This window comes from Camelus ferus, chromosome 27 (assembly GCF_009834535.1).
Source record: "Camelus ferus isolate YT-003-E chromosome 27, BCGSAC_Cfer_1.0, whole genome shotgun sequence".
NCBI lineage: Eukaryota > Metazoa > Chordata > Mammalia > Artiodactyla > Camelidae > Camelus > Camelus ferus.
Window position 1 is genome coordinate 8162832 of NC_045722.1, and position 18740 is coordinate 8181571.

Below are 18740 nucleotides of genomic sequence, written 5' to 3' on the forward strand. Positions count from 1 at the left end.
GCCTTGGGGAAAATGCCCTGCCCTGTCCCTCGCCCCTGCTGTCCCCTGCTGTGGAGCTGTCAGCTGCTGCCACCCCCCCCCCCGCGCCCCCACGGCTAACAGCGGCACTTCTGGCCCCTTGGGTCTCGGGACACGGCATTTCCCGGCTCCCTGTCTGCCTCTTCTCCTTGGATTCAGCTGCCCTTTGGCGTTAATCCCACGTACTTGTAACCAGGTTCTCCTGTTCAGCCTTTAAATATCCTTGCCAGTTGATTCAGTGATTTTTAGAAGCACAGTGCTGGATTTTAGAAAGGAGACGCCCCGAGGCAGTTGCTTTCAAGTCAGCCAGGTGCTCTACTTCAAAACCACTGACTCCCCGGAGGGCTGCACCCCCCTGCAGCCCCTGCACGGGCTCCCTCCGCCGGGGGTGGAGAGACCCTGGGCCTGGGCCTGAAGGTGGGCCCAGGCACACTCGGGGGGCGGGCCCCTGGTCCTTCCTGGAAGCAAGGGCCCTTCTGACACAGACCTACTCACCAAGCCCTCCTGGGTGCCAGGCCCTGTGCTGATCCTGGGAAACAGAGGGGAGGAGACTCAGTTCTGACCCGGAGAAGATCACAGTGCAGAGACCAAGACAGGGGAGACCAGCAGGGACAGGGACACAGGCGGGCCAGTGCTGGAGGTGCAGCAGCCGAGATCTGCGGAAGGCAGGAGGGCCTTGCAGCAGGGTCCGGAGAGGCTCAGAGGGGGCCTGGCACTCACCCTGGGAAGGCCTAGAAGCATCTCAGTGTGGACCTAACAAGAAAGGCGGGCAGGCCACGCCCTGCCGCAACCATCTGGGGCCTTTGGCTCTGTGCATCTGTCTGGTCTCCACTGAGCAAATGCCGGACCCTGAAGTGCAAATGGAGATGGGACACAGGAAGGACAAAGCCCTGGGCTGAGGCCACCACACAACTTGATGACCAAGAGCAGGGTCACACAAATGGGGCTCCAGGCTTAGCAGCCGTTTTTACAGCCGTCTTCCAGCTCTCTCACACTCAGATGATGATAGTTCTGACAACAGCTAACTCTTACTGGCGCTTGCTATGTGCTCAGCAGTTTACACAAATTCATTTAATGCTCACAAGAACCTGAAGCAGGAGAAACCATGATTATTCCCATTTCAAAGATAAGTAAACTAAGGCACAGTGAAGTCAGATAACGTACCCAGGGCCCCCCAGCTGGTCAGCGACAGAACCGAGCCTGTGGAGCCAGGCAGCACGGTCTGAGTCTCCGCTCCCATCACTACTCCCTGTACTTGCCACCGTGTTTAATCCGTCGTTCAGGGTATCTCAGAATTGAGCAGGAATTGGATGTGCCCTGATTTCCATTAATGAGAAAGGGGCCAGAACCCTTTCCACGAGTGCATGGAAGAGACTATGAAATAGAGAAATTAAGGACTGGGACGGTCCCTGGGGCCTTACCATCAATCTCTCATTTGTTAACCTTGCACAAGCAGTGTGAGTGGATTAGGATGCAGTTGGCATGTGTTTGGAAGTCCAGTTGTGGTGGGACAGGCAGGTGATGAAGTGGGGACAGGAGGCTGCAGAGGAGAGAGAGGGAGGGGAGGCTGGGGCGGAGGAAGACCTCGACGGGGGTGGGCGCCAGCGTCATCTGTGGCGAGGAGGCTCCCAGAAGACATACCGGTGCAGGCAGGGGAGGCCCAGGCAGAGGGGTCAGAGTTCACATCAGTGTGAAGGACCGTGGTGTGCAGGGGGCCTGGAGAGTCGGGTGGACCGTGGGATCTGTAGGGTATGGGTGAAACTCCGCTCCAGAGGGCGTCAGGGGAGTGGAGTCCTGGTGGAGGGGAGGGGCACGCTGTGGTTATAGAGAAAAGGGGGTATGTGATCGGGAGCAGGGCCTGAGGGTAGGATTGACAAGAATGGCTGCTCCAGAGCACGGTGGGAAGGGGTGCAGGGAGGAGAGCAGGTGGGAATGGGTGAGTGGAGAGGGGACAGAGCAGTCTCTGTTAAAGGTCAGTTTCATTAATTTTTAAATAAACACGGAACCATTCAAACAACTGGCAGTGTTTACATTAGCAGTGGACCCACCCTGGCCCCACGAGGTGCAGATCTGAGTGGCTTCCCAGGGCCTCCCAAAGGGTGTGGGGGAGACAGCGGTGCCTTGAGACCTGTCGGTTGGGCCTGGGGGCTCCAGGCATGGCAGCGCCCGCAGAACCTGGCTCAGCTGGTTGTCTTGGCCAGATGCCTGAGCTCAGGGTTGACCTGACCTCCCTCTTCTCGCTGACTGAAGCAGGCAGGGGCCTGGGAGTGTCTGCTGAGTGGCCTGGCTGAATGTCACCCTGTGATGGCCCAGGTGGCTGAGGTCAAGGGGAAATAGCAGGACATGTCCTTTTTGAAAAGGACGTCACCCGCAGCTGGACCCCGCAGGATGGCTCTGTGGATTGAGTTCATCCGATGAATGAGGAAATAGCCCTGGCTGGGTTCCAGCCCTTTCTGTGAATCACATGCCGGTTTTGCTCCAGGAGCTTTCAGGAGTCAACCTGGAGCATTCCTTCCACTTCAGGTCTGTTGAGTTACCTGGAGCTATTCCTGCGTTTGCGTTTCCAGCCTTAGTCTCCACTGCAGTCTGACCCGGTCCAGTGTCTAGTCTCACCTGAACTGCAGCGTCCAGAAGCAGAACTAGGAGGCTGCATGGTCCGTTCATGACACACTGACCACTCCAAGCATTCATTTCCTTAACAAGCCAAGTGGGAAAGGTGCTATGTCCATCGGGGCCCAGGCAGGACACAGAAACCACACCAGTATTTGGAACACGAAGGTTTGTGATAAAGATTTTTAGCTAATAAAAGATGGTAAAGGAGGACCCTGAGGAAGCCAGGGACAGCAGACGTGGGAGCAGCTTCCCCATCAAAGGCCGGGGGAAAGTATGAGAGAAAGGAACTGAGAACTTGAAGGAGACCCCACTCCACCAAGCCTGACGTTCAGACCTCATTGAAAGTGTGTCCAGCATGGGACCCACAAACCTGCTGGGGGTAAACAGACTTGCCAGAGGCTGTAGGCTGCAGCTGGTCTGCAGAAGCAGCCTGCCAGCTGGCAGAGAAACTCGCTAGAGGGTGCAGGTGGACCGGAACTGGTGGATCCACCCACCAGGTGGCCGAGGTTTCACTGGAAAGTGCCAGCAATCGGGCTGGTTTGCCACCCTCTGGGTGATAGAGGCACTTGCCGAAGAGTGAGTGCCACTGAGCCTCTGCACGCTGCCTGGAGACACACTTGAACCAGAAGAGAAGCCGGTTCCTCGGCTATGCCTGACCTGTCTCTCCAGCACCCTCTATTGACAAAGCTTAACATTGCAGCAGATGGCAAAGGAGCAATGTTCACAGGGTCCAGTTCCTGTATCACAAAGCAGGGTGAAGAAGGGTGGGTTTAGAGGTAGGAGGCATTAAACGGATAACTGGCAGAGATTTATATGATGCAGATCCCTGTATTGGTTACTTCCCTGTTTCAACTACCCCCAGGCATCTGCTCATTGATGTCTCGGTTTCTTGGAGAAATCTGGGGAGGCAGGCACACAAGCTGCTCAATGAAAGTGGCTCAGAGGTGCTGTGGCCGGCCAGGCTTTCATTCCCCAACTTGCTGTGAGGGTGCGCATGCGCCCTTTCCGTGCTGGGGCTGAATTCCATTAATGTCTTCCCACCAGGCTTCCAGAGACAATGACTTAGCAAAACCAGCACTGTCCATTGCTGCTTGTCCCCACGTGCTTCTCAGTGTAGGAGGAGGTAGCTAAAGCACCTCATTCCCGCAAGACACGCATCACAGCACGGCAGTACAGATCAATTCAGGTGACAACAGGTGACACTGACAGCTGAGGATGAGCATCCAGAAGCTCAAGAAACACACCCACCATGTAACTGCCCTTCCTTGGATGAGCCGTGTCCGTCCCAGGCGGCCCCAGCTGCCCTAGCAGATTTGCTCTGGAGAGGAAGGTTGTCATTCCAGAAATGTCTGAAGAGTCTGTCAGTGAGAAATAGGACGAATAACTGGAGGTGGGGAGCAGGCTAGCAGAAGCAGCGTGAGAGAGGGGGTTTCAGTGACCTGGAATGTTTCCAGGCACCCTGCCCCTTTCACTCCCCAGCTCCTGCCCCAAATCTCAGTCCCGTGCATTCTTACTAGTGAATTTTAGGGAGCTATAGACCTTCCCACCCCTACTAGTTAATGATGAAAATGTGAGATCTCAACCAGAAATCATGGGAAGTGTGTGATCCTTGTTGTGAGGTGCAGTTCTCGGCTGAGAACCGCAGGGAGTCCTCCGCCTGGAAGGCACTTGTAAGAGAAGAAGGTGCCCCTTGGGGGTCTCGCTGACTTTATCCGGGGTTCCCCACCCTCAGCTCTGTGGACACTTTACGTCAGATAACTCTGTATTTGTTCATGCAGAGTCTAGCAGCATCCCTGGCTGCCGCTCACCAGTGCTTCTTCACTTAATGACGCTGAGAAGTGCCTCCAGACATTGACACATGTCCTCTGGGGTGGGGGGGGGCGTGGGGGTGGGCAAAACCACCCCTGCTTGAGAACCACTGAGCTAAGCCCTACCACATGGGACCTCTGAGCAGGACTTCAAGTGAAACTTGAATCTTAGGGCAATTTCCGAATCAGATGGATCTCACAAGGGAAGCGTTAGTTAGCAAGAGTGAAATTATAGCATTGAGCATCATTAATTTTTTTTTTTCAAGGAAGATGCTGTCCCCTTTCTTCTACAACCTAGGAATCTACAGGCACCTCAAGATTCTGACCTTTGGTCTGAAAGCCCACGCAGCTGGCGCAGCTGGTGGCAGCCCGGTAGTACATTCTGTTCGGACCCCTGGCCTGGGAGGTGGCCCGTGCTTTCTGCCAGGGCTGTGGCAGCCTAGGCTTTGCTCAGGAAGCCCACGGAGCTAAAGAAGCACAGCTTGGCTAGACGCCAGCTCATGGTTTGCAGCCATACATGTGGCTTTGGGAACAATTAGGCAACAGAAGGATGTTGGTGATCATTGGTTTTTTGTTGTTTTTTTGTTTTGTTTTTCCAGAAAGAGGCTATGGGTACATCTTGGGGGCAGGCCATCCACATCCTTGCTCACTGTCTGTGTGCAGTGCTGGTCAGCCAGGGCCAGGGTTTAGGTTGAGACACTCAGCTCTGTCATCTGGGAGAAGCTATGTTGTAGCTGTTACTCATTTTTCAGTCAGGAAGGTCACTAGTGCAATTCAGTAAAGAGTTCAGTAGCAGGGGCTGAGTGGGGGCCTTTCCCCTTGAACTGTCCCCCGACACGCCTGGTGATCTCATCCTGCAGGGCATCTTCGGATGTAACTTCCTCCAGGAAGATGCAAGCTGAGCTAGGTCCCGCTCCCTTGTCCTTCCACGCTACCTGGGCTTCCCTTGCAAGCCCTCTTAACAATTCCAATTACCTAATGATTCATCTGTCTTTCTCAGTGGATCGGACCATTGCAATCCATTGTCTCCCCAATACACTGCTCAGTGTCAGGTGCACAGTAAGCGCTCACTGTAAACACCAGATGTATCAAATGAATGCATGTGGGCTTCAGGGTCAAAGAGATCCAGGTTCAAACCCTGGCTCTGGCATTTAGAAGCTAAATGAGTTGGGCAAATTTCTTGACATCTTTGAGCCCCAATTTCCTTATCTGAAAAAATGTGGACAGTGGACCCACCTCTTAGAGTCAGAGTGAAGAGGAAATGAAATGATGTGTGGGAAGTACTTAGCACGAAGTCTAGCACATCGTCAGGACTCCAAAAATACTAAGACCGTCCCCTCCCTTCTTAACTAGCTTATGCCGTTTCGAAAGCAGTCCAGTTCATTGATTTTTTTTTTCTATTGCACACATTTAAGAAGAGCATGTCCCTTCTCAGAAGTTTAGGAATTTTTATTCTGAAATCTTGTATCTACAATTAACAGAATCAACCCCAGACACAAATAGAAAGTTCGTCTTTCTGTCGTCTTCACCCCGCTCCTCTGTGCCTGTCTCTGGCTGTCACTGAGGAAGACGGATGAAGGAATGTGTGTTTGTTTCATTACAAGGCAGCTCTGTCTGTGCAGCCGCTAATGCAAATAGACATAAAAGTTTAGGAATGTTCACGTCTCTTCCTTCTTCTCCCCTTTCCCTTCTGTTACTCTTTCCTTCAGCAGACACTTGTTGAAGCCTCCTTTATTCTAAGCACTATACTCAGTAAGTCCTGGGATGGACGTAGCTATGACCCTTGCCTTACGTTACTCACAGCCTGAGTCATCCTAGTGTGGTGGGCCCCTCCCGAGAGACCAGGCAAGGGCCGCAGGTGAGCTCTGGGGAGAGGGTGACTGGGGGTCACGGTCGTGCAAGGCCACATTCCATCAGGGCTTTGAGCACAAGTGAATCGTGCAGGCACAGAGAAGGGGAAGGACTTACACAACAGAGGGCGCTTGTGCAAAGCACAGAGATGGCACGGTGTGTGGCATGGGGGGCGTCCAACCATGGGCGTGTGATGGGTGGGAGAAGCTGGGGTTACAGAGAAGAGAAGTGAAGAAGGGAACTACTAGCCATGCCCCTTCTGGTCTCGAGTGAGGTCTCTGAAGAGCGCTTTCTACTTGGCATGACTAGGTTAGGGAGCTAAGAGTTTCTGTTCTACCTCTGCTTAACCCTCTTAGAGCCGCTCACAACTGCGTGGTAATACCTGTTTACTCCTCTCTCCCGACCACGCTGTGAGCTTCCCGAGATGGGAGCTGTCTGGCTTCCTGGGGTATGTGCAGTACACCTGTGTGTGGAGCCTGGCTCAGAGTCGGAGCTCGGGCAACATGTGCCAATGAATAAATAGATGAGTTAGTTCATGGGGATGGGAGGGTTGCCCCGTCTCGTCTGCTGATGAAAAGGAAAGCCTAACTCACTCACACCTCTGCTTTCAGCCACTAAGGGACGGAGACGTACGTAAGAACCAGGGGCACCCAACAAGGAGTTGCAGAGGAGATGGGGGAACCAAAATCACATGTAGTCCGAGAAGCTAGCCGAACAATTTCAAAGAGATGGTGGTCATGAGTGTGGAGACCCAGGAGAGCTTAGCAGTGAGAACTCTGAGTTTCTGCTGGGCTGGGCTCGGAATTACAGACGTGGCTGTAGAGTGATTGATTGCAGGTCGAGGAAAGGGAGGGAAAGGGGAAAAGACGCTGTGTTAAGGACGGCTTTAGAAGTTTGATGGCAAAGGGAAGGAGAGGTAGACCCGTAGCTTGAGGTGGGGCGTACCAGTTGGCCAGGGCAGCCATACAAAGCACTGCAGACTGGGTGACTGCAAACACAGACACCTGTCTTCTCACAGCTCTGGAGGCTGAAAGGCTGAAATCAAGAAGTCAGCAGGGCTGGTTTCTTCTGAGACCTCTCTTTTTGCCTGGTAGACGGTCCTCTGTCTCTGTGTGCCTGTGTCCGAATTGCTGCTTCTTGTAAGAACACCAGTCATACTGATTCGGGCTAACCCACGTGAGCTCATTTCACCGTAACTGCCTCTTTAAAGACTCTTTCTCCAAGTACAGTCACAGTGTGAGATACTGACAGTTGGGCCTTCAACAGACCAATCTGGGGGACACAGGTCAGGCCACAACAGAGAGGAAGGGTTGAGAGAATTAATTCATGATGGGCAAGACTCCAGCAGGGAATCACTGTCATAGGAAGATCCCAGAGGAAGCCAGGGGACTCCTGAAAGGCAGTCACTTCTGAGTATGTGAGGACAGCCCCAAAGTCCACCCCAGCCTTGGCCTCAGCAAAGGTGGCTGTGTCCATCCCTCCTGCCTCCGAGCCACAGGTGGTCCAGCTCCTGCTCGGCCTCTTGGGTCTCCAGAATAGGGCAGGTGTCTGTCCAGTGAGACTCCCCTCGCTGCTCCAGCTGGGGCTGCAGCACATTTAATTTTGCCACAGTTCTGAACCAGACCTGTTCTAGATTGTTCCATTCCCAAATCAGGCCAGTGGACGCGATTCGATGAAGAGTCCCTCCTGGCCCACGGAGTCTCATGACAGAGTGTTACGAAAAGCCATTTCAGCAAAGCCAGATGTGTTTTTTTTTTTTTTAAAAAAAAAAAAAAACCCAGAATCCTATGTGTTCAGTAGATTTAAATCCCTCTTGTGCTGAAATAGGGAATTGTATCCTTTCCTGATTTCATAGAGCCCTTTACCAACTATCATCACGCGGAGTTTGAAAAGCACCAGTGGTGAGACATTAAAGAATGCGTATGTGTTTAATTAAAGCCCTTTATGTCTCAGGCAGTAGGTAAGATGTGCGTGTGAGAGAGAGAGAAGGAGGGAGAGAGGGTTGATCTTCCCCCTGAATACCGTCTAGCCTTCCCCTAGATTAACCCAGTGCCCACTCATCGGGTGGGAGGGGCCGCCTGTGGTCAGCATGACTTGAAAGAACACGTGGGCCAAGATGGGGCCTGTCCTGCCACCCTGAGCTTGACAGTAAGCCCGTTGCCTCCAAAATGTCATTGCATGACTCAGAACAAGAAAAAAGTTCTTGCAGTTTCTCTTAATGCACCTTAGGATAAACCAATCCATTTGAGTTGAATCTTTAAAATGTTTTAAACAACATTCTGCTCGTGTTTCCTAGTTCGTTTTTCCATTGGGAATTCTTTGTGAAGTGTAGACAGAAGCAAGGCTGCTCTCGATTACAAATTAATTTGCCAGTTCCCACGAAAAGACCTGTCTTCTTGTCTGAGCTGCGCCCAAGTGCCTTTCCTCTCGAACCAGCCAGTACTAGGAAGCACTCAGCCAAGGAGACAGGCGGAAAGGGCGTGGCTCTTGGCCCCCGTGGAAGGGCCTTGTGAAGCGCCGTGTGTGGCTTCAGCCAAGTTACCCAAAAGGCAGTGAGGCCAGCGGAGGTCGGGGCGTGCTGACGTGAAGCTCTTCCTCTGGTGGGGCCAGGTTCCTTTAAAGAGCAGCTCGTGAGCCGAGGGGGCTTCCGGAGTGGCAGGGACTGCTTCTCCCTTCTCGGCCCACAGACATGGCCTGCGGGGGCGAGCCTCCATTAGTGACCAAAGAGGGCACCAAGGGCTCTCAGGCTTGTGGGCCCTGCTCCCTCAGCGGGCACACCCTCTCCGCCCAGTGCCTGCACCATTTGGCAGAAACCTCCCATATCTGTTTCACCCATCCAGCTCTCAGCTGCAAAACCAACTTCTTATCAGTCAGTGTGAGACAGAGGGGACGGTGAACACAGTCAGCCAGCTCGGATGGACCGCACCTTTCAGAAATGCGGGGCCCTCTGGGCTGCAGTGGTTCTTAGGTCTCACGGAGCCACGGGATGGCTTCTAAAGGAAGTGTCCTGTACGTCGGATCTTTCAGCTGAAAGTGGACAAAGTAGCGGGCAGTTCCAGGGGCGGCCCTCGGAAGTCTGGTCGCAGTGGCAAAGCCAGCACCACGGACAGCAGAGCGGTGAGCAGCACTCCCACCAGCAGCCCGGTCAGACTGAAGTGTTCCAGGTAAATCAGCGAGCACCGCCTTCTCGTAGGTACCGGCGCCTTCTCTCTGCTTCCTTTCCCCCTCGGTCTCGGCCGCAGCACCGACTGCTGATAGCGATTGTGAGTTCTGGCCCCTCCTGGGGCAGGCGGCAGCCCTGACTCAGAGTTTCAGCAGTAGGAGGCTTGGCGCCTCTCCTGAGTTAAACGCAGGTGTTGCTGGTTGAGGCTACCAGGGCACCTTGCAACACTCCGTTGTTTGAGACATCCCTGGCCCATCCCGAGCGCCTCGGGCAGCCCTGACCTGAGTGTGCAGCAGCCGTGGACACCGCTGGCAGCCCCGCAGCGCAGGACTCGGCCCCCTCGGGGTGTTCGTGGCTCCACTTTCAGCCAGAATTTCTCTCTGGAAGGCTCCACGTGGGGGGCTGCACCTGTTGACGCCCCATCCATCCCCCCGGGTGTTCGTGAGGGAGTAGCATCTTGTAACAAGAGCCCAGGCACCTTCCATCCTCTTCCAGATCCCCAGGCCTGCCCCGCAAAGCGAGGATGGAGCAGGAAGCACATGGTGGGAGGGCTCTGAGACTCCTAGGACTATAATCCCCCTTCTCAAGGGAGAGCTTTCTGTTTACCCCCACCTTCTTCCAAGCTTCTTTCCCACGAGGTCAAGCAGCAGCTTCACAAAGGTCTAGAACTCAGATGTCACTCCAGGACCCCAAAGGGGCAGAATCCTTTTACATATTCAGAGAAGTGCCTCACCCAGGCCCTTGCCTGACCTCCCCTGACCTGTGATGATTGCCCCCCTTTCCTCCATCTCTAAGGCTCAGCCCTGGCTCATCGTGGTCACACAGCTAAAAAGAATTCTTGGGGAAATCAGTTTGTGAAACCTTGACTAAACAAAGTTATTCAGTTTCTTGACTGCAGGACTTATCAGAGCCTTTATTATACTAATGAGGACTAAGGATTTTTAGGAGGTAGGCAGAGTACACCTTGTTTCACAAACTTATTTGTCCACAGAATTCTTTTCTCCCAGTGTATCTCATGGGCCAAGAATTTGACACAACACACTTTGGGAAATTTGCCATAATGGACTGAAATGTAGCTAGTCCCATTTTCTGGAGGGGTAATCTGAGGCCCAAAGACCTTGAAGGACTTATTAAAAGTGAAGTCTAACCAGGCAGGGATTTGGCCTGGATGTTCACGATGAGGACCTGCCACGCAGAGCCCCTCCATGCACGTGGCCCTCCTCCTGCGCCCACCCCCGCATAGCAGTGCTGTTGCGTTTGGATCATTGACTGTGTGTACCTTGCTCGGAACCAAGCTGTATCCTCCCACAAGTGGGGCTCTTGTCCACCCTGTGTCCTGGCTCACCTCTAAAGAGACAAAGGTTGTGTGCTGAAGTTGTGTTTACCTGCTAGAACGACAGCTCCTGGGGTGGGGGGAACAGCTTCCCAGGGCCTCAGGCATTTGAGGACCCTCGCCGAGCCCCCTCAGATGGCAGGGCGTATTCCTGGGACACCTCCGTTAGAGAGATGATCGTGAGGGTGGCTGGCAGGCTGGGCTCCTGGGATGTGCCGGTGCTGGAAGGATGAGCCGACTCCCCTGCCTTCTCTTTTCTTCTCTCCTGTAGGACATGCTACCCATGCCAGGAGACCCAACCCAGGGGACGGGCAACTATAACATCGAAGACTTTGCCGACCTGGGCATGTTCCCGCCGTTTTCCGAGTAGCTGCGGGCAGAGTGAGGCTTCCGCTGTGCCGTGCCCCACCTGCTGCGATGTCGACTGCCCGTGTGAGTGGGCCCCCCCTCCGCCCGGCTTGTCCTGCCACAGGACCCCCCCGCAGAAGACATCTCACCCTCTGTGTGCCCCCCGGCACGGCATTGCTCGGCTTCTAACCCCCAGCCGGGGCTGCGCGGCCACTGACCAGGAGCCCGCTAGACGCTGGGGGTTTGTTGTATTTACTGTATTTTACCTGTGTGTGCTTGGGAGGCCAGCCCGCTGGGTCCTTGAAATCTGGTTGTGAATCATCTTATATATCAGGTAATTGTCACCTATAAAAAGTTCAGTTACAGCCGAGAGCCCAAGCAGTAGCCCCTAGGCCTGCCCAGGAAGCTGGAATCTGGCTTCTTTCTTGCCTTTAACTTCTGTGCCCATGTGGGGCTCAGGGGGTGCTGGGGAAAGGGGCAGTCAGGATGCACAGCCTTTGTTCTAGGAGCTGGCGAGGGGCAGCCCGGGGTCCTCTGTCCCCGGCTCAGCCACCTGTCTGTGCGTCCGTCGTGCTGTAGGACGTGTGTGCTTCGTGCAGTGTGACGTGAATCCCTGTCCTGATGGATGTGTTGTGCCCCGTGTCTGTCGTGTGCAGCCAGAGTGGTGTCTGGAATCCAGGGTGTGTGGCGAGAGTGGGAGCCCAGACATGCAGCCCTGTCTGAGCTGGGCGGTGCCCTGGCCGGGGGAGGCCTGGCCCAGGGCCTGGGCGCCGGGCAGACAGGCCGAGCTGAGCAGGTGGGCACGTCACAGTGTCACCAGGTGCCCTGGCTGGCACCGCTCACTTTGCTAGGTCAGGCCTTTGGCCCAGGACCCAGTGCAGACTCGAGCAGTCGTCTTCTGAGAGAGACCAGCCCCATCCTGTGAGGGAGCCCCCCCGAGAGCACCCACCCACTTCTGGGTCTGGAGAGCAGCCGTTCCCAGCCCTTCCAGCTTCCACCAGGTTTCTCATCCCTTCCCGATGCCTGCAGGGGGCGCCCCTTGAGCCCACAGAGGCCAGGCCCTTCTGTGCACGTGTGAGGGTGCCCCGGCCTCCTGGCCCTTCTGAGCCACGCACATGCTTCCCCCGGACCAGCCTCTGGAGACGGCAGTGGGGCAAACCCCGCGCGCAGAGCTGGGAACTCTGAAACACCTCCCCCGAGGCCGCCTGAGCTCCTTTCTTCAGCAGGGGACAGTGGCGTCTTGGGAGGGACAGAGTGCAGGTCTGTGAGGTGGGAGATCGGGCTCCAGTTCTGGGTCCAGTTCTGATTGTGCCCCACACTCACCAGGGCCCTGAATTCCTCACGTGGTCTCAAGATGGGAGTAAAAAGCTTCTGCCTGGCTGACCTCGGAGCCCTGGTCCCTGGCTTGTTGTGTTTCCCTCAGATTTGAGATTAGTTGAAGAATCCATCCCATTTTGACTTACCTCTGCGCCCTCCCATGCCCTATACACTAGGGGAGAAACTCTGGTGTTCTCTCCTTTTCCTGGTGGTCGCCCTCCCATCAGCTCCCCGACTCTCACGTGGCTGCTTCAGGGCCGGTGGAGGAGCCCACCCACTGGGAAAGCCTTTTTTTCAGGCAGATCCCTCAGGCACCTGGCTCAGAAACGGCCTGTGTGTCCCTCTCCCACACCCCCCACCCCACCCCGAATCCCTGGAGGGCCAGGCTGAGTGGAGTTGCTTCCAGGCTGCCTGAGCGCTGGGTGAGCCCAGCCTGCAGGAGGGAGCCGGGGGAGAGTGTCCGCTCTGCTCTCTGAGAGCTCTGAGCTGAGCCCCAGCCCTGCCGGTGCCCAGATGGGAGCATGTGTCCTGCCGTGCCTGGGGAGCCCCCCCTCTAAACGTCCGGCGTTGTTCGGTAAGAAGTCTACGGCTGGCAGCCAGCTTTGTGTGATCCCAGCTCCGAGGCTCTACATTAACACTGGCTTTACAGTTTCTAGAGTGGCTCTTAATCCTTCTGTATACAGTGGTGATTGGATTTGGGCTTTAGATGCGCAGGCTGTCCTCTTACACTTAGGAGCCTTTTGGCTTCTGGGAGAGCGGCAGATGGCTGAAACTCCTCACACCCTCAAGGACCAGACCCAGCAGGGGCTTCCCCGGGCATGCCCTGCCCCTGGGGCCACCTCTGCCAGCCTCCGCAACCTTGAGCTTGCCCCAGGCAGTGGACTTAGTTATTTCCAAAAAAGGCACAAAAATAGCTTTTGGACCCAGGAATGGTTTCTCAGTGAAATGAAAACAGACTCTCTGTGGCTTTTAATCTGTAGGTTTGGAAGCTTGAGGTCGGGGGAGGCGGGGGAGTGGGATCTTATGTTTGTTTCTCCTTCTAGTTTTTGGATGAAACCGGGGGCTTCTCCTAGGTGCGCACGTTGGGCTGGCGCACAGACCATGAGCCTGCCGCACACCTGGGCTGTGCTGGGCGCTGGGGGACTGCAAAAGGACGTGGGAGGAGAGCTCTGCTCCCAGGGACCTTCCGCTACTCGCTCACCTACACGAGCATCCAGGGTTCAAATTCTTGGTCCTCGAAGGCTAAGATTCGTAGATGACTGAAAGCCTCAGTGGGGGAGGATCAGAGCTAAATAGGCCGCCCCCTCCCCTCTTCCCGCTTTGTCTCGTGAGCACCGGCAGGGACTCTGACTGCAGTCAGGTTGGCCGACTCGAGTTCTCTGTCTTCTCTACTCTCCACTCCGCTTTTTGGTTGTGCTTCCTAGAAGCCATCAGTGGCCACTAAGCAAACGGACAGGACCGAGAGGATTCCACACTGGAGGAACTCTCTCCCCAAGGAATTTTGAGACAAACTAGAATAAGAATTAAATCCTTCAAGGGTCTAATTATCCCAGTTTGTAAAAGAACCTCCCTCTCCAGTCCTGCCCAGTCAGGCCAGGATGCACATGGACTCTGTGCAAATCAGTGTGGCCCCCGCCCAGGCCCTAGCCTGCACGCCTCTCCTCCTGGAGATGGAGGCAGAGCTGGGTTGGGAAGGGGAAGGGCACTTAGGACTTTGGCTCTGGGCTCACTTCCTCACTCACACCTCATCTCACATCTACTAGGCCTTTGGCTGGCTTTCCTTAGGCCGAGCCAGCAGAAGGCTTTCCACCCTAAAGGGCCATGCAGTGGCTGCCTGAACCTTGGGTGAGAACATGAATGTAGCCACACTGAGGCTCAGCCAGGACTTGGTGACTTCGACAGTGGCTAAGGAGGTTCTAGAACGCCCTGCCTGCCTATCCCTCCCCACTAGTTTTGTCTTTCGTTCTGGTTTCAGGGAGTGGTAGAGCCATCACAAACAGCGACATTCTCCTCCGTTCCCCAGTGTGTCCAATTCACCCCTTCCAATCTTTCATGAATACCTGTTGCAGCCGGGGGCGGATTCTGACAGCTGTCGGAACTTGCAGCAGGGAGTGTAAACCTCCCGTGCCCATCAAGGGGCTGTGCGTTCCCCAGACAAGCCACACTCCGGTATCAGTGCTGCGGCTCGGCTTGGCCCTGGGAAGTGAGTAGTGTACCCTTCCCACCACGTCAGCCCTTGGGCCAGCAGTGAGCCTCTCCTCCCCAGGCCCACCTGCTCCCTCATGGTTAGGACTTGTCACATAAGCAAGACCAAGCCGATTACCTAGCAGCTCCAGCCAGTAGCAAGGCAGGATGGAAACGCTCCCTGTTTTCATAGAATGTATGGGTTTGGTCATGAGGTCGCTGTGACCTGACCTGCCAGGGCAGCCCCATGCCATTCCACCGCTTCCCGACCAGAGCCTCCTGCTGTGTACTAAGGGGCCTGGCTGCCTAGGGTCTGGGGCACTTTAAAGAGGCGTCGCACCCTGCTGCAGGCCCATTTTCACATACAGGGGAAAGGGGCAAAAGGCAGGTCTCGTGGGAACAGGGCAGCTTGCTTCCTAACAACCTCGCTCTCCTTCGAACCGAGAGAGTCCACAGACAAGCTTCAGCGGGCAGTTTAAGCACTTAATCGTTGCTCTCTTAGCCTTTCTTCTTATGGATGTGAACTGTGCTGTGGATAAATCATTTGTATTTCTTGAATGTGCTCTATGACTAACAGTTATTAAGTCAGTTGTGTATATGTGTAACTAATGTAACTGCCTTTTAAAATTTCATTACAATAAAAATGACTTTGCTCTGAACACTGAACAGCCCAGGCCAACTTTGTAACTGAACGATTTGTAGAACCTACTCTTGGAGTTTGGGAGCTCTCTCCTTCCTGAGGGCCGTGTTGTGTTGCAGCCAGAAAACGCATGCTAAAGAGTGTCCCTGTCGGGGTCTGCTTACGTGAAGTAAAAAAGGAAACTAATAATTCTTGGCCTTGTGTGTTAGGCAAGGCTCTCTAGAAGGTTCCTTGCAAACAGTGTTTTTTGTGAATCATTATAAACCTATGCTTTGTGGATATTATTCCTGGTTTATAGATTAAGAAACTGGGACTCAGAGAAGGTAAGTGACTTAACTAAGAACACACAGGAAGGAAATGACAGAACCAGGATTTGAGCTCAGGTCTCATCACAAAACCCTGTATGTATTGTCCTCTTAAACACTCTTATTATTTCCTTTTTAAATTCTTCCAAAATTAAATTCGTATTTTAATATGCTCAAGCCTCTAGTAAATGCTTAACAATTCAAATCTTTCCCTGTTGAAAGAGAACCATTTGGAGTCTAGCAAAATAGTAGACTAAAATCACTCTGAAACTCTCTTCCATCAAACATAGAGCATTGCTATTTTTTATAGATTTACTGAGCTATCACTGACAAAATAAACTACACATATTTAAAGTGTACATGAGAGAAAGTTTTGTGCTCTTGAGTTAAGCATAGATGTCTTGGTTTCTAGACTTAAAAGGATGATCTACAAAAGAATAAAATGACAAGCTGGATTTTAAAAATTCAAGGTCACAAAGGTGTATTCAAATGACAAAACTCATGAAACTGTTCACTTCAGGTGGGTTCTTTAAGTTATGTTTTGCATAAATTATATCTGAATTAAGTTGATGTGAAAATGATTGCAGGAGAGTTTTTTTAGGGAATTGACAAGGTGACCCCAAATTTCCTACTTAAGAAGAAAAAGAAAAAGAAAGGCCAATACATCCAGTGTAATACAACATTTAAAAAAAAAGGTGAGAGGAAGAAGAGAAGGAGGAAAAAGATGAAACAGCCAATCTACCAGGCACCTGGAAACTTTATAATTAAAACTATGGGACTGGCAGAATGGCAGAACACAACCAAGAACCAAGAAATACACACACATTCAGAAAAGATTATTTGCCGTACGTGCCACCAACGCGAGCCAGAGACTGTCATTCAAAAGAGTCAGCATTACAAATCACAGGGGCCAGACAGACTTCCTATAAATAGTGCTGGGGGAAATACAAAGGAAAAGAAGAAATTACATCTTGATCTTACACAATATGTGAAAGATGGATTCCACACGGATGAAAACATCTGAGTGTCAAAAAGCAACATACGTAAAATACCTTGAAAAAAATCTAGGAAAATAGATTTATGAAATTAAGTCAAGGAAGGAGTTTTTAAACATGGCACAAAGACCACAAACCATACAGGAAGAAATGGTTATATTTGAGCTCACTAAAAATTAATAATAATAATCAGCTTAAAGAAATGGAAAAGACAACCTAAAAACTGGCAGAAATATTTGCAATTCAATTTATATACCCAACAAAGTGATATTCAGAGAGAATATTCAGATGTAAGAAGATTCATAAAAATCGTTAAGAAAAATACAACTCAATAGATAAATGACCAGAGTTTGAACTGTCACTTCATCGAACTCAAGTGGCATTAGACATACAAGAAAAGACTGAACTTCATGAGTGATTAAGGGAAACGCAAAGTTGAAGCAAGATAACGTCTGTCACTCAGATTTACTAAGTCTGGTAACGCAATTGTGATTACAGATACAGGGAAACGGGCTTTTCCCTTGCAAGTGGGAGACTAAAGACAGTTGTTCTTGGAAAATATTAGGCAATGTCCCGCCACATCAAAGATGTACCAACCGTGTGACTCAGTGACCCCCAACGCTCAGTGTCTGTCCTAGCAAAGCTCCCACGTGTGCACAAGAAGACAGGTGGGAGAGTCATCCCTCTTGGAGCAGTGAGACAGGGGAACAGGTCTAGGCACCCTTCAGTTGAGAAATGAATAAGCTTATTTAGTCCCACAAAGGAACATTTTGCAGCCCTTAAGGTCATCTTGTTGCACCATGCACACATTCTAAAAATGTAATGCTGAATTTAAAAGACGGTACATATTTTTATAACTCAAGGCAAGTACGTATTTTGTTTGTGCATAAATAAGATACATAGTAAAAGTTTTAAAAAAGAATTTCATGGACTGATTGATAGGTACGACTCTGGATGGAGCGGGTAAGAGGTGAGGAGGGGCTTGTAGGGTTGAATTCCTTAAAACAGATGAAGAAAGAGAAAGGGAGAGAGAGGTGTTGATTGAAAATACAGGGGGAAAAAAGGCAAGCCGTACGGCCAAATGTTAAACAGCTGTTTCATCCTGGTGAGGAGGAGCAGATGAGTATGTTTTACTTTTCTTAAATTCGCTATGTAATAGAAATATTTAATAATTAAACATAAATCAGTAAATGAAAAAAATGGAGATTTAATCTCATGAAGTAGTCAGGAAAATGCAAGTTAAACTAACAGTGAAATGGCATGTCTCACCCCTGAAGGATTAGCAAAAGCACAAAATAGTGATTCTATCTGCCACAGCGAAGAGCGCGTGGGAAAGAATTTTCTCACATACTTTTGGTAGAAACGTAAATTCTTACAACTTATTTTGAGGGTAATGTGGCAATATGTATAAATTTAAAATAAACGTATCTTTGATTCCGCTATCTCACATTTAGACACCCTTCCTAGTGAAATGGAAGTCTTGAAATACACAGGAAGGTGTGTAAGAATGTTTACTGCAGCAACGTTTTATAGCAGGGAATAGTGTAAATTAAGGCAAGCCTAGTAACAGAGGAACAGATGTGCAAGCTGGGGAACATCTATGTCATTCATCAGTATGCAGCATTCACCTTATATAAAATTATGTCTGCACTTACATGCATGAAAGATGTGTAGACGTACCATAGTGGCAGTTGCAACATGACAGACTCTGAGGTGAATTTTTCTCCTATCCTTGTAATTTTTAATATTATATGTTTTACAAAGACTATATATTGCTTATACAGTTATGAAAATAATAAAAAGCAAATTGCCTGTCAGAATAAGAAAATAAATGGCTAGCCACGCTACCATGAAATCGTGAAATACTTAGAATTTCGGTGCCTTTAGAAGCGTGCCTTTGTGCAGTGGTTAGAAAGACCCAGGGCTGCACACACCTGTGACAGAGGGGGAGGGGGAGCTTGGGCAGGCGGGGACGGGAGAAGAAATAGTAAATAAAGGCCTTGGGCTGGTACGTCACCTCTAGTCTATATCTAATCCCCAAAATAGACAACGAAACAAAAATAGACTCTTGGCTCAGATGGAGCAACAGTAATTCTTTTCCTGACTTTACGAGTAATGTACACTCATTATTTTAAAGTAAAGAGTGTAGAGAAGTATGAAGAATG

General features: G+C 51.6%; 1 protein-coding gene across 1 annotated transcript in view; it reads left to right on the plus strand.

Moving 5' to 3' along the window:
- Window positions 1-15294, plus strand: part of ARNT2 (aryl hydrocarbon receptor nuclear translocator 2) — a 163904-nt gene extending 148610 nt beyond the window's left edge. Inside the window, exons 18-19 of the mRNA XM_032469156.1 lie at window positions 9318-9454; window positions 11058-15294. Of these exons, the coding sequence (XP_032325047.1) occupies window positions 9318-9454; window positions 11058-11156 (236 nt within the window). The 3' untranslated portion in view covers window positions 11157-15294. The remainder of the gene's footprint in view (window positions 1-9317; window positions 9455-11057) is intronic.
- Window positions 15295-18740: the final 3446 nt, after the last annotated feature.